Below are 12,873 nucleotides of genomic sequence, written 5' to 3'. Positions count from 1 at the left end.
GTGCGTTCCGCAGTGTCCGAATCGTGTGGCAACTCATCAGCCGGAGTGCCATGTTGAACCCCAATAGTGGTAGTTGAACGCTGTTTGGCGAGTAACCAGACGAGATGCTCTAGATGCTCAAGACGTGCTTGGGCCTGTGTATGGCGGAGACTGTCATCGATGGAAACTTCGTAGGAGCAGGATGGAACATCTCTCCTTCGAATACAGCTGCCACAGGGACTTTCACGGTCACACTTGAGCTTCCTTTGTCTACATGCTGTACAAGCTAGTCGCTCCCTGTTCTTTTCAGTCTAGAAGCGGACCTCATGGTTTAATGCAGGATAAATTCGATCATGACGATGAGAAACGAATAGAGCAGAGACTTTCATGAGGGGGCTTTAGGTTGATGCGTGCTACCTTAGACGCTAATCTTTATTGGGGCTAGTGTTCAACCGGATGGCTTAAGTCCGCCATGCGTTTCTACGGTACCAGGTGCATCTGGAACCAGATATTGCCGCTTAAAACAAACTACTATATAACGCAGTACGATATTATTAAGTAGAGGTAACATAAGTTTGATAATACAATGTAACTATAGTCTCAGTCCGGCCTCCACATTCTATAGCTGCTGTAACTATTCCAGTGGATGCTTCAGTGTTAGCTTCTCCAAGCTCATTTCACCTCCGGCAACACGCCGGATTGCCTCAATACCAGCCTCAGCGCCCTTCACAACTGTCACAACAGGCAGTCTCAAGAACCCATCCTTGGCAGCCAGTAGGTGATCCATAATCTTGCGTATACGGATAGCTGAGTCCGGATCCTGAGTTGCACCCATGGCGTTCATACTACCGCTTGGCCGATAAGACGTGCACATACCGAAAGCAGGGTCTTGGTAGACCGGGAGCGTGCAGGCTAGACGAAGACCCTCAGAAGCGCCCAATGCACTCTTTGTAAGCTCGGGAGTGCTGGGAATGCCAGCATCAGGAGGACCCATGACTCCTTTGCAGACAGTATCGAACGCCAAGGTTAAAATAAATGCCGAGTGTCTTTTGAGTCTGTTGGATATCTTCAACCACGGTACGGCTCCTGTAGTCGAAGCAATGGGTGGCTCCCAACTCTCGGAGGATATCATGGTTCTTGGCTGAGGCTGTTACAAAGACATGTTGGAGTCCAGCAGCCTTGGCCAATTGAATGGCCATCATACCAACACTGCTCGCGCCGCCCCAGATGAGAATTCCCTTGCCGACAGGGTCAATGCCAGGCACGCCAGCGACTGGAAGTCCCATGCCAATGACATTGAACAAGGCATCTGCCGCTGTATGCGCAGGCATGCAGATCACGCTGGCGTCCTTTGACGATACACCGGCTGGGATCTTGTATAGCAGTTCAGACCTCGCGACGACCAAGTCCTGGTGGGTTCCGTGTGAGGATGGCATTGGGGTGATGACAGGGGAGATGCCAAAGACGGCATCTCCGACTTGGAATTGTGAGTCGGGGCCCGTTTGCTCAACAGTACCGGACATCTCGAATCCAGTGATGAAAGAATTGAGTCCCATGTAGAAGAAGTTGTAATCGCAGAGGTTGACGGCTGAATAGCCGACGCGGACGAGGCATTGGGAGCCTTGGACCGTGTACGTTTCTGTCACTGGCTGGACGAGAAGCTCACCCTGAGCGGATAGGAAAATGGACTTGGGTGCTTGGGCAGACATGCCGATTGTTGAATAGATGGTGAATTTTGTTAAACAAAGTTGATTGAGAACGACGGAGAAAAGACGAGGAAGATCTGAAGTAACATTTTTATATTCTCTTGCTTATGGTGCTCTGCTATCTTAGTAGGCTCTAACAGGAAGACCAAGCCCTCTTGGTCGTGTCCCAGCGGACTGTCTCAACTACCGGCGGGCTGATTCATATGCCGAGGCTTGTTAGATTTCCGAACCGCTTCGTCATCTGTGGGATAACAGCCAGCAATTCTCCAAGCAGCTAACCGCTGAAAACAGACGCAGGCGTGATACCCCGGGACAACATGAACCTTGGCGACTTAGGGTTTTCGAGCGGACATAACAAGTCACGACACCCGAGCGCGCGTTACGGAGTACGGAGCAACTACTCATTAGGTAGGAGTATGCAGAGTTTTTAAAGTGTTTTTTTAATCCCCGAACACCCAAAGCTTGACCGCTCAGTTGCTCGACACGACAACTTACAGCAGACATGCACAGCTAGGTTAACAACTTTCATATCAACCGATGAATGTAGTAAGATGTGAAGCACATACCCTCTCTTCTATCTACTAGAAACTCTTGCTTCTGGAACTGGTAGGGTTTCGGCCTTGAGCCTTTAGATAAGGTATGTATTATAAGTCATTGATCTCATTGAGACATCGCCAGCAACAGGATAACCCGGATCTGTGCTAATTATTTAAGAATGCCGCATTTTCAGAGCATCTGTTTGAGTATAAACTATGTTAAAGAAAGAAAGTAAAGCTGCCCATCATTGCTAAATGCCTGACGCATTGGGTGATTTAAGCCCAGTATCAATCTAGCGGCGACCTTGGCAGCTCTACCTATGGCTGTGAACCGAACCCTACCAAGGCTGAACACCTTGCTTTGACACAACCTTACCAACCTCATCATCCCTTACCCCTTCCAAAACATCTCTAACAATCGCGGCTCCAATGGAAGGATCAATTGCACCCTGTGTTTTGTTCTGCTCTTGGCCAACACCAAGGCCGGTTGCCAGGTATCCGGGGCTAATAGCCCATACTTTGACGCCATCCTGGCCAAGAAGCCGGAACCACTCCCTGGTTTCTAAGTTAGCTCTATTCTTTCGTGCTGACCAGGATGGTTGTAATACCTCATCATCATATTCATTGCGGTCTTGCTGCTTCGGTACGCGGGCAAATTGAAGTTGTTCAATGCCTTTGGCCATCCTTTGTTGGGCTGCTTGTTGATGGGCAACTCGAGATTCTCAGATCCATTAAGGGAGGATGTACCGCTGGCAATGAACATGAGGCGGGGATCGCTCGACTTGAGAAGCAATGGGGCCAAGGTCCAAGTCAAGATATGTGTCCCGGTCACGTTCACATCATAGGTTTTGTTCCACATTTCTCTAGCTGACATCTTGCCAGCAGTCCACTGTTGATCGAGTTGGGCACCTATGGTTGATAGCCAAGTTAGAATTGTAAAACGCGTTCATATAATGGAAGCAACTCACCTGCGTTATTGATGAGAGCATCGAGTTTCCCGTATTTTGTCTTTATATACTCAGCTGCAGCGGCAATAGACATATCATCTTCAACATCAAGTTGAATTGCATGAAGGTAGCTGGAGGGAAACTCTTCCTTGAGGCTTTTGACGGCTTGTTCAGCCTTTTGAAGGGATCTACCTCCAACCAAGACCATATACCCTTATCAGAGCTGCAAAGAGCTTTGACGATTTGGAAACCGAGACCGGTGTTGGCACCTGTCACAAGCACGAGCTTGCGTCCGTCCATTTTGCTAGACTTCTTTGTCTTACAGGGTAAGTCAAGAGTAAAAACTGTGTGAATATAACAGGAACAGAGACGGATCGAGAGCCTAGTGATATTTACCTCTTAAGCTTTAAGTCACATTCCTACGCATTTATAGCTGAAATAGAGGAATTGCAGCGGAAAATGCAGTGTCGTCCTCTCTGCCGCTCATCGGGAACATTAGTTAGTACTGCCCGGGATTTCCGTTCCCCATAATTTCACGGCCATTAACTCCGATCGTGATGCCCGGCCATAACTGTTGTCTCGGCCGACAATCTCCGGTGCGGTTAGGTCCGGTCAGCAAAACTCGATCCCAATTCACTTATAGCGCGTCTCGGACTAGAGCTTCCACCATTTGTTTATTATCTAAATTGCAGCTCTTATCTGTCCTTCACACATTGCTGTCTAAACAACCTACTTTTTATGCCTCTTTACTTTTTTTTTTTCTAAGCTAAGATACACAACACCGACTTTGCTCAATCACTGTCCTTCTTCCTTAGCCACCAGGGTTTGTCTGCAGACTACCGCTTGGATTCCAGGGAAACTTGGGAATCTCAATCTCCCCGACAAACTTGCTTAAATCTGGTGCCACACTTTTCATATCAACGGCGCAGGTAGGCTGCTTTACACCGAACCTCTTGACCTCGGTGACATTGGAGCTCTTGTCAAAGGACATTCGGACTTGATGCACTGTTCGTCGTGATACGTCACCGGCAAAATAATTCTGCGGAGAGATCATCATGGAAGAGACAGCCTTTGTAGTTACAGTGTTGGGTAGGTCGGCTGTGTTGGGGAGGTGGTGCATGCCCAGATTAAAATATCTGTAATATGTATTAGCTCCGGCCACGTCTCCGTAGGAGGTACTTACAGAACGATATCTTCCTGGTCCAGGCTCTCTCCGTCGAAAAACTTGTTAAAGTCTACAGCTGGGTGCTGCAGGTCGTGGCTATTGAAGGCGTATGCGCTCTTGGGCTCAGTGTCGTGGTGCTGCAGGGCGTAGAGGTTATGGTTGGCCCAATTGGCGGCTTGACCGAGGGCTGAAGATGACTTGACAGTCAGATGCGCAGTGCTGCCGCTATCTCCAGACTCTGTTAGTAATCATGTGAGATCATGCGTACGGGATGGGTATCATACTTGGGGTTATGGAGTAACCGGGCGCCTCTCCAAAGTCATTCAGCTCATCCTTATTCACAACGGAATATGATGCAGCTCCATTTGGTGCCCAGTTTATCTTGCCGTCGTCTTCGCTGGCAATGTACGAGCGGTTAACCTTCATGGTATTGATAGACTGACCATCAGACCATGGATAGCTATACAAAGTCAGCGGGCTGAATACAAACGCTGGACTGCACCTTACACTTGAGTATGTGGTACAAACTCCGTCTTCATCAGACTGTTCTTCGTACCCTTGACATCCAGGTCCAGTTTGAAGTTGATGACATGGTCATGCATAGATCCAGACAGATTATCATGAATATGATAACCATAATCACCGTCTCCTGACCAAAAGGCTCCCTGGATATAGCCCGAGGCCCTAACAGTAACGGCGATGGATCCATCATAGTAGAAAGAGTACTCAAAGAGATAGTCATAGTTGCCCACCGTGGAAACGCTGCGTACGGTGAAAATGATATTCTTTGTAGCAGAAACATAGTCCGTGGTCAAGTGTCGCTGAATAGGATAGCCGGTATCGTACTCAAATAGACACAAACTGTTGGGGTGCACATGGGTAGTCTCGCTGATGTAAAACGTTGTGTTGAGATAGGTAGCGTGAGATGGGCAGTCAAAACCATCGACGAGGTTCCACTGACTGGTGCCTATACCGTAGGATGAATCAAGATATGCCGATGAGGCATGCAGCGGGTCTTGTGAAGCGTAATGTGCAAGAGCCTCCTGGAGACCAAACTCGTAGATCAGACGTTCGCCCTTGAATCGAACATCGTGTAACTGCAAACCCGTTTCTTTGTGATTAGAAAGGAAGAAGCTAAAGTCCACTTTCAAGTATTGTCAGCTAGATCTACCAAAGCAATGTCCAAAGAACTCACTCCATTCAACGTAGTTCTGCTCTATATCTACTCCAAATCGGGGACCATCAGGTTGGACTGAAACGGGAGGGTATAGATGATCGCGAGGAAAGCTATCGCCTTGCTGATCAGTAGAAGTCCAGGATCCATCAACGACTGGTCCTGGCCTTCGCTTCAATGTCTTGATGCCCTTGCGAAAGGCGGAAGTCGTTGGCCAGAAGTTACCGTCGTAGTACCAGCCCACAACCTTCCACTTGGATGGGTCACGGCCCGTGAGGTCAACCTTGAATTGCAAACTGGTGGGTAGTACTGTCTCTGAGTAGAACTCGCCTGTATGAGCAGAGTAGAACTCGTTCCACTGGTAGACCCTATCGTTACGGTGAATCAAAGGGTCACTGCCTGCAATCAGCAGATTATCGGTTTCGGCACCTGTTGCGGTCTGTTGACGTCGTTAGCCGAGGTGTTTCTCGACGCATAATTGAGGGGTATACGAACGCCGTTGAGAAGTTCCTTGGTGATGTCTTTTATCTCGGTGCCAATCTTGAGGTTGAAAGCAGCGATGGCTTCACCGTCAGCGTTGTAGACATTGATTCTGCCTCGGCCAGATGTGAACATGTAGTTGAGTTCCTCATGATGCGTCAGGCCCTGCCGCATTGGCAATGGTCCAACCATGTACTCTTGAATGTAGGGCTGCACATTTGAGTTGAATTGGAGAGTCGCTCTCGCATAACGAACTGGAGCAGGACCATGGCCTTCAAGGTAAGCCAATGCATCTGTCTTGTTCGGCTGTAATAGGTCAAGAGACACGATGACATTGTCCCAACTGGGCAACATTAGCTCATGTTTCACGATAGATCTATTTAAGAAGAAAGCACAAGATGTTCAACAAAGTTTGGTTAAGGAGGTAAACGAAACTGAGACTCACGAGGTAGAGTTAACGACAGCAGTCAAGTTAAGGTCTTTTTGCTCATGAAGATACGCCGTAACATGGGCATATTCTTCATCAGTGAGACTTTGAAAAATATTCTTCACTGGTGCCTTGACGAGTACCTCTTTACCGGAGCTGCATCCTGCTCCCGAGGACTTGTACTCTGAAAGGCGCTTAAGGGAATGAGGTCGCGCTGCTGGACCAGCGGGGCCAGGATAAGCCGATATCCCATTCGGGACGGCAAAAAGGCACAGGATCAGGCTGACAGTGAGACGCATGGTCGCCTGTAATCAAAGGCCTGAGGTGGCACAGAAAATGGTGGATGTGTTGATGGTGGTGACCTGCAAAAGACAGGTAGACGCATGTTACGGTTATAGGGCTGTAAACAACCTGGAAGGCGAAGGGCAGGCCACCCCCGGGGCACAGCTACGCAAGGGGGAACACGGCTAGTACGGCACGGCTGGGGGCGGTACGAAGCAAAATAGCGGGCAGCCAGGGCCTGTTGTGAGTGACATCTGATCAGCCAGCCACCAAATGCACTACTGCATGCTGCAAGGCTTTTTCACGGCACACAATATAGCTCCGGTCCAACGCCTGGAGCTGGAAACAGCCCGAGAAATCCGACATGTTCATTTGTAATGCTACCATGTCGATCGCGGAAAGTGAGGCTATCGGAAGTTCTGTGTTCCGGTAAAATAATAGGACAGCAGATAAGACTTGGCGCAAATACATGGTCTCGTAGTTGTGGCTGCAGCTGCAAGATGAAATTTTGAAATTGAGGCCCCACGATAGTGGGTAGCACGGCAAGCATAAGAATATGACATAGGAGGCTTTCGTACTTCCTCCAGATATGGCCACATTTTCACTGGCCTTGACGCAAGCCCTTGCTTGATCTCTCAATGCAGGGTAGGCGTATGAGGCCATTGACTGATTCTCTAGCCTGGAGCGCAAGATATTTCAGGTGGTTTAGCTGGCGATCTTATGTTGGATCTTTAGTAACCATAATTAAAGCTCTAAGCAAAACCACCTGCTAGAAGTTGTAGGAAGAAGTGCACTGGTCCAGCTCAGAATCCATTGGCTGGCGCCGAAGCGAATGGTACCACGCTCCATCATACATTTCTAACAGTATCCCATTTTTCATCATTCTTGCGGTGCTTCCTCGTTTCCTGTATCTAGACTCGCATACAAAGCAGCAAATGCAGAATTTTCAGGCCCCTGTTCCAGAAGCTGTCGTGGAGGTCCAAATTCTAGTAATTCACCCTTGTCAAGCACGGCTACCATGTCAAAGTCCTGTAGGACTGACTGGAGCTTGTGCACGATTGCAATAACTGTGCGATTCTCAAACCGCTCACGTATGACACGCTGCACAAGCTTATCAACATGCGAGTCAACACTAGTCGTGATGTCAGTTCTTGATGTCAAGACGGCGGCAAATGAACGGTTACGGCTTACCTGCTGGTAGCTTCATCCAGGACTACAATAGGCGAAGGGCGCAGGATAGCGCGTGCAATGCAGAAGAGCTGCTTCTGGCCATGGGAGAGGTGAAGCTCTTCAATGGGCGCATCAAGGCCGCCTTTCTCAGCTGCAATGTCCCAGAGCTCAACGGCCCTCATGGCGTCTTCAATGGCAGCATCTGAGAGTGCCTGAGCAGGGTCCGCGTTCAGCCTCACGCTGCTTCCTTCGATGAGGAATGCATCTTGAGGCACGCCAACTAGTCGAGTGCGAACTTGTTCACGGGGAAGCGTGCTAATGTCGAGCCCGTCTACGAGGATTCTACCATTGTGAAGGTCCACCATACGGAAAAGACAAGAGACCATGGAACTTTTACCGCTGTAAGTGGATTCAGGTTAGCTTAGATATTACTCGTGAATGATGATCACATGTTACCTTCCGGTTCGTCCGCAAATGCCAATTTTCTGACCTGCCTCGATCGATAAGGATATACTCTTCAAGACATTCTCAGACGGCCTATGAACAAACTGGTCAGCGAGTTATTCCGAGTTTGGATGAGAGTGGACACACGTATATCCGGCAGAAACATTGTCGAAGACAATCTGGCCCTTTGATGGCCATATTGATGGCGGCTGTTCCTTCTCCTGCGGCTCGTGTTCCGAGGCAGTCTCAGACGTGAACGACTTGATCCTGGATATTGCACCGATATGCGTCTCCAAGGTCGTCCAGAATGTCATCAGTAGCTTTAGGTGCTGACTAAACTGAATGATATTGACAAGAGCCACGCCGATCAACCCAGTCGGCAGCACACCTCTCAACTGTGTGACAAGCACCACGACCAGTACAGCAATGACTGTTACAAACAAGTCAAGAACAAGGGTTAACCATCTCTGAGCCGCGTAGAGAAGATAGAACGGTCTCTGAGACCGATCTAGAAGGTCATGATGCTTCTTCTCCAGTGCATCACGCCAGCCGAAGGCACGCAGTGTCGCAAGTCCAGCGATAGATTCTGTGAAGAGGGCGTACAGCGGGCTCTTTGCCTCAAGATCCATGAATCTGAGCTGCCGAGATGTCCGAAGGTATGTATGCTGGACCACCCACAACGCGACGAACAGAAAGGGAAAAGCGATGGCTGTGTAGTACGAACCTACAGAGATCAGAACCATCTCAGCGATGCACAACACAAACGTGGCAAAGGTATTCAGCGCTGACAGTGGCAGGTCCATGTCGACGAGCTGAAGATCCTGGCTGAAGCGGTTGATGGTGACGCCAGCGTCTGTAGCAGCGAAGAAGGACATGGGGGCGTTGAGCACCGTCTTGAGAAGACTCTGGTGGAAGCTGTTGCCCGACAACGGCACCATGGTGACGACCATCTGCCAGGTGCTGAGGACTAGGAAGATAATCGCGAGCCCACCTAGCATCGCGTAGATGCCCAGGTAATAACCCAGACGTGCAAAGGGGTCTTTAGCATTGGCGGCGGCCCACCAGTTGAGCCAGATAGTGGGGAAGGATTGGCAGACTATAAAGGCGCATATGGCAAAGACGAAGATCAAGCTTGGAACCCAGCCGATGGCGCGAATGTAGTATAGGTATATTGCCATGTCACCAGTGCGACGACCAGCGCCATCCTTGGCTTCCTCCGAGAGGAGTACCTCTGCATCCAGCAACGCATCAGCCGAAGGTTCTGACGAAGAGACCGAAGTTGCTTGGCTATAGGTCCAATTCGCGGACCCTACAGCCAAGCGGGACACGTAGTTGTCCGCTTTGGTCAACTTGTCAAAGCTTCCCTGTACACATCCTACACCAGTACCGTCGAGGCTGATGATGTGGTCTGCGTAGGAAAGTCGATTTGCTGCAGCAGTGTCAGCATAAGTAGGATAGGGAGGATGGAGTGTGCAACGTACCACGAGAAGTCGCCATGATGACGGTTGTATTCGACTGTCGCAAGAGGCCATCAGTGCCGAGTAGGCTATGGAAGACAGCGTTCTCAGTGTGCATATCCAAACCACTGAAGACATCGTCAAGTAGGACAATGTTCTTTTGTGCGTAGACAGCTCTCGCTAGACTGACCCGCTGGCTCTGACCTCCGCTGAGAGCGATCCCCTTGCTCCCAATCCTACTGAGATCGCCGTTGGGCAGTTGGCCGAGATCTTCTGTCAGAGAACAAGCCTGTAGGACCTTTTGGTACCAACGTTCGTCGGCATGTGAGAAGCCGATGATGCTGTCTCGCACGGTGCCGTTCATGTGCCAGGGAGTTTGGTCGCAGTAGGCGATTTCCGAGTCCATCACATGAATAGATCCTGCTGTGACTGCCACTTCTCCGAGAAATGCCCTGAGGAGAGTTGACTTGCCACTTCCCACTGGCCCCACGACAAGGGTAAGATTGCCCGGTGGAACATGAGCGGTGATGCCACTGAGGATGGGTTTCTGGGTAGAATCATATCCAAAAGCGCCTGCTTTGACAACGATACAGTTGCCGTCCAGAGAATCGACCGGCAATGGGCCTCTCTGGGCAGTGTTAGGCTCCTTCTCGGACGATACCGAATCCTTCTCCTGTTCGCTGCGGAGAGAAATTGGGGTTGATGGGCCTCCGCTCTTGTCATCATATGAGATGATTCTGCTGTCGATGCGGATGTCTGTGTTGAGGAAAGCTTGTATACGCGCAAAGCTCCCGACGGACCCCATCAAGGAGGACAACGACGTAACAAACGAAGAAATAGGCTCATTCAACAGTGCAAACAGTGATAAAGACGTAAACATGCGGTTTACGTCCAGGTTGTTATCTCCTCCCCGTGACTGGGCGACAAGACTGTACGTTGCAAAAGTGAGGATTGGGGCAAAGATAGGAGCCAGGTATGCTATGGTTGTCTCGTAAGAAACCGTTCCATCGAAGCGGGTTGAACCATGCAAGGGAAGCACTCACCCAAGACCATATTCCAGATCAACAACCTACGGAATTTGCCGGAAATACGCAACTCGTCGTTTCGCAGGTTGTGAATACGAGTGCTAAGCACGTCGGTCAGTCCACACATCTTGACGCCCTTGATGCTGCCTAGCATCTGCGACGTAACAGATATTCTCTTCTCGATGGCCTCTAGCCATGCCGCTTGACGAGCCATGACAAAACTGACCGCGATAACAGACCCAATGATGGAGACTACAGGCGTCAGTACATTCATTCCTCGTTCTCTATTGCTCCCCGTTTCAAGATTGACTCACAAATTGCTGCCCCGACGGGAATCAGACACGCAATGCCGAGCTGGCGTCCCAACAGGTAGACTGCAATAACAATCTCAATCAAGTTGGCCCAAACGTCATGGGCAGTGCGCCAGCCCGTGTCGATCCTTTCAATGTCGGCACTCATCAGAGTCAGGGCTGCGCTAGGATCAGCAGCAGCGATACTGATATCCGTGGCCTTGTCAAACAAGATCGAAACAAGCTGGCCGCGTGCCATGGTGATGGCGCGATATGTGAGGTGTTGATACTGGCCACTCGTCACCTGTGGCGTGAAACGTTAGTAGGATGCGCCTATAGTGACAGATATGCACATACTGCTAGACCCATGAACACCAGAAACCATGCGCCTATGAGGCCATATCCTTGGTCCATGTCGTCAGAGTCACTGTCGTTCTCTGCCCACTCGAGGGTTGCAGAGATGAGGAATGGCTGGCAAAAGGTGAAGCCGATGAAGCACAGACGTGGAAAGATGATAGACAGGGTCGGCCACTTCAAGGTCCTCAGGACTGTAAGCATCAGAGCATGATTGCCCTTCCTAGATGCTATGCCACTGTCAGTATCCTGTAAGCCAAATGTTGTCTGCAGAATTGGCAGAATGACAAACCTTTAGCCCACGCTGTCTGCAAAAGCTTTTGAAGATACCAAGACTTGAAATGCTTTTCGAGAGGAAACAACGCCTCGATCTCCAGGTGCTTAGAATAGCCAGCGCGAAACAGCGGTATCTGCCAAGAGAAGAACCAGTGCGACAAGACACTACCAGTGACTTCGGGGGGCAAGGCACGGTACTGGGGCCGCAAGAAACGACGCTTCTCGATTGCCTCGACCGCGAGCATGACAATCTTTATCACCGTCGCGACAAGGGCAGTGGTTGCGGCGGTCCGATTGTAGCCCTGAAGCCATAGGGTCCGTGTACGTGTAGCATCGAAAAGAGCAGTCAAGAGCAGGAAGAGGATGAGCACTGTTGACGGCCGATACGAATAGACGTGCTCGACGTAGGATAGGCATAAGATTCCAATCGATGCGACAAAAGATAAGGCAGCGGTTGCAAGAGAGGCTCTGGTCGCAACCGCGGAAGAGCGAGTCCACGAGATGAGAAAGCTGATCTGCGCTGCTAGGAGACCGAGACATAATGTCGTGAGGCTGTTAGTACCCGAGACACGACATGCGAGCACATCAATCAACTCACTATTTTACAGTACAGCCAGCGGCTATTTTCCACCTTGACCTTATTCTTGTGCAAGAGGTACAGGACTCGACATGGGGCAGCGAGAAGCACCAGAGCAGTGACAGGTATAGTGAGGATTGACTCTTCAAAAAGCAGTGTAAAGTCGAAACCGCCTCTACAACCACGACCATATGGGCCAAAAGAGTTGTCGTCGCACGACAACGAGACCATGATTGTGCCTGATGTGAGACCAAAGGTTTTACAATCTGTAATCACAATCAAATTTTTTGGAAGAATCGATTGAGGTTGTTTGATCAACGGGGTATCAATTGATTGCTTACAAACTAAACGAGACGAGAAATCTCTCCCTGCTGTTGCCAGCCGAGCAACTGCTCCACAGGCTGAAAACCAGGATAAACGACAAAGTTAGCGAGCCACGTCAGACATGGTGCAAGGGTTTACGTACAGGGTAGGTAGGCAAGGGACGCAGCACGGCTCGCAACGGCGTAGTACAAATGGATGGCCGAGATACGAAGCCGGTGGAAATGATCCGGCGGCCCGGTCGCAAGCGATACTCGGTACGT

At 50.0% G+C, this 12,873-nt stretch overlaps 6 protein-coding genes across 6 annotated transcripts; all 6 read right to left on the bottom strand.

Moving 5' to 3' along the window:
• Positions 1-613: 613 nt before the first annotated feature.
• On the bottom strand, positions 614-1,688 carry J7337_010165 (putative secondary metabolism biosynthetic enzyme; the record flags this gene model as incomplete). Its single annotated transcript, XM_044827751.1, is given in 2 exon segments — positions 614-975; positions 989-1,688. 2 exon segments carry the CDS (start codon positions 1,686-1,688, stop codon positions 614-616), a joined length of 1,062 nt encoding a protein of 353 aa, XP_044678345.1.
• Positions 1,689-2,559: 871 nt separating this feature from the next.
• Positions 2,560-3,468, bottom strand: J7337_010164 (uncharacterized protein; the record flags this gene model as incomplete). Its single annotated transcript, XM_044827750.1, has 4 exons — positions 2,560-2,776; positions 2,830-3,130; positions 3,190-3,267; positions 3,381-3,468. The coding sequence occupies 4 exons, from the start codon at positions 3,466-3,468 to the stop codon at positions 2,560-2,562; spliced, it is 684 nt and encodes a 227-aa protein (XP_044678344.1).
• Positions 3,469-3,979: 511 nt separating this feature from the next.
• On the bottom strand, positions 3,980-4,759 carry J7337_010163 (uncharacterized protein; the record flags this gene model as incomplete). The annotated part of the gene is made up of 3 exons (XM_044827749.1): positions 3,980-4,304; positions 4,352-4,571; positions 4,618-4,759. The coding sequence occupies 3 exons, from the start codon at positions 4,757-4,759 to the stop codon at positions 3,980-3,982; spliced, it is 687 nt and encodes a 228-aa protein (XP_044678343.1).
• A 77-nt stretch (positions 4,760-4,836) lies between these two features.
• On the bottom strand, positions 4,837-6,713 carry J7337_010162 (uncharacterized protein; the record flags this gene model as incomplete). Its single annotated transcript, XM_044827748.1, has 4 exons — positions 4,837-5,444; positions 5,529-5,946; positions 6,003-6,330; positions 6,433-6,713. The coding sequence occupies 4 exons, from the start codon at positions 6,711-6,713 to the stop codon at positions 4,837-4,839; spliced, it is 1,635 nt and encodes a 544-aa protein (XP_044678342.1).
• Positions 6,714-7,575: 862 nt separating this feature from the next.
• On the bottom strand, positions 7,576-11,006 carry J7337_010161 (uncharacterized protein; the record flags this gene model as incomplete). Its single annotated transcript, XM_044827747.1, has 6 exons — positions 7,576-7,828; positions 7,888-8,265; positions 8,323-8,403; positions 8,458-9,739; positions 9,792-10,745; positions 10,841-11,006. 6 exons carry the CDS (start codon positions 11,004-11,006, stop codon positions 7,576-7,578), a joined length of 3,114 nt encoding a protein of 1,037 aa, XP_044678341.1.
• Positions 11,007-11,062: 56 nt separating this feature from the next.
• J7337_010160 (uncharacterized protein) lies at positions 11,063-11,957 on the bottom strand (the record flags this gene model as incomplete). Its single annotated transcript, XM_044827746.1, has 3 exons — positions 11,063-11,386; positions 11,440-11,630; positions 11,729-11,957. The coding sequence occupies 3 exons, from the start codon at positions 11,955-11,957 to the stop codon at positions 11,063-11,065; spliced, it is 744 nt and encodes a 247-aa protein (XP_044678340.1).
• Positions 11,958-12,873: the final 916 nt, after the last annotated feature.

Source organism: Fusarium musae, chromosome 7, assembly GCF_019915245.1.
Source record: "Fusarium musae strain F31 chromosome 7, whole genome shotgun sequence".
Lineage (NCBI taxonomy): Eukaryota > Fungi > Ascomycota > Sordariomycetes > Hypocreales > Nectriaceae > Fusarium > Fusarium musae.
The sequence above is the reverse complement of the archived record's forward strand: the minus strand, read 5'-3'. Positions and strand labels throughout refer to the sequence as shown.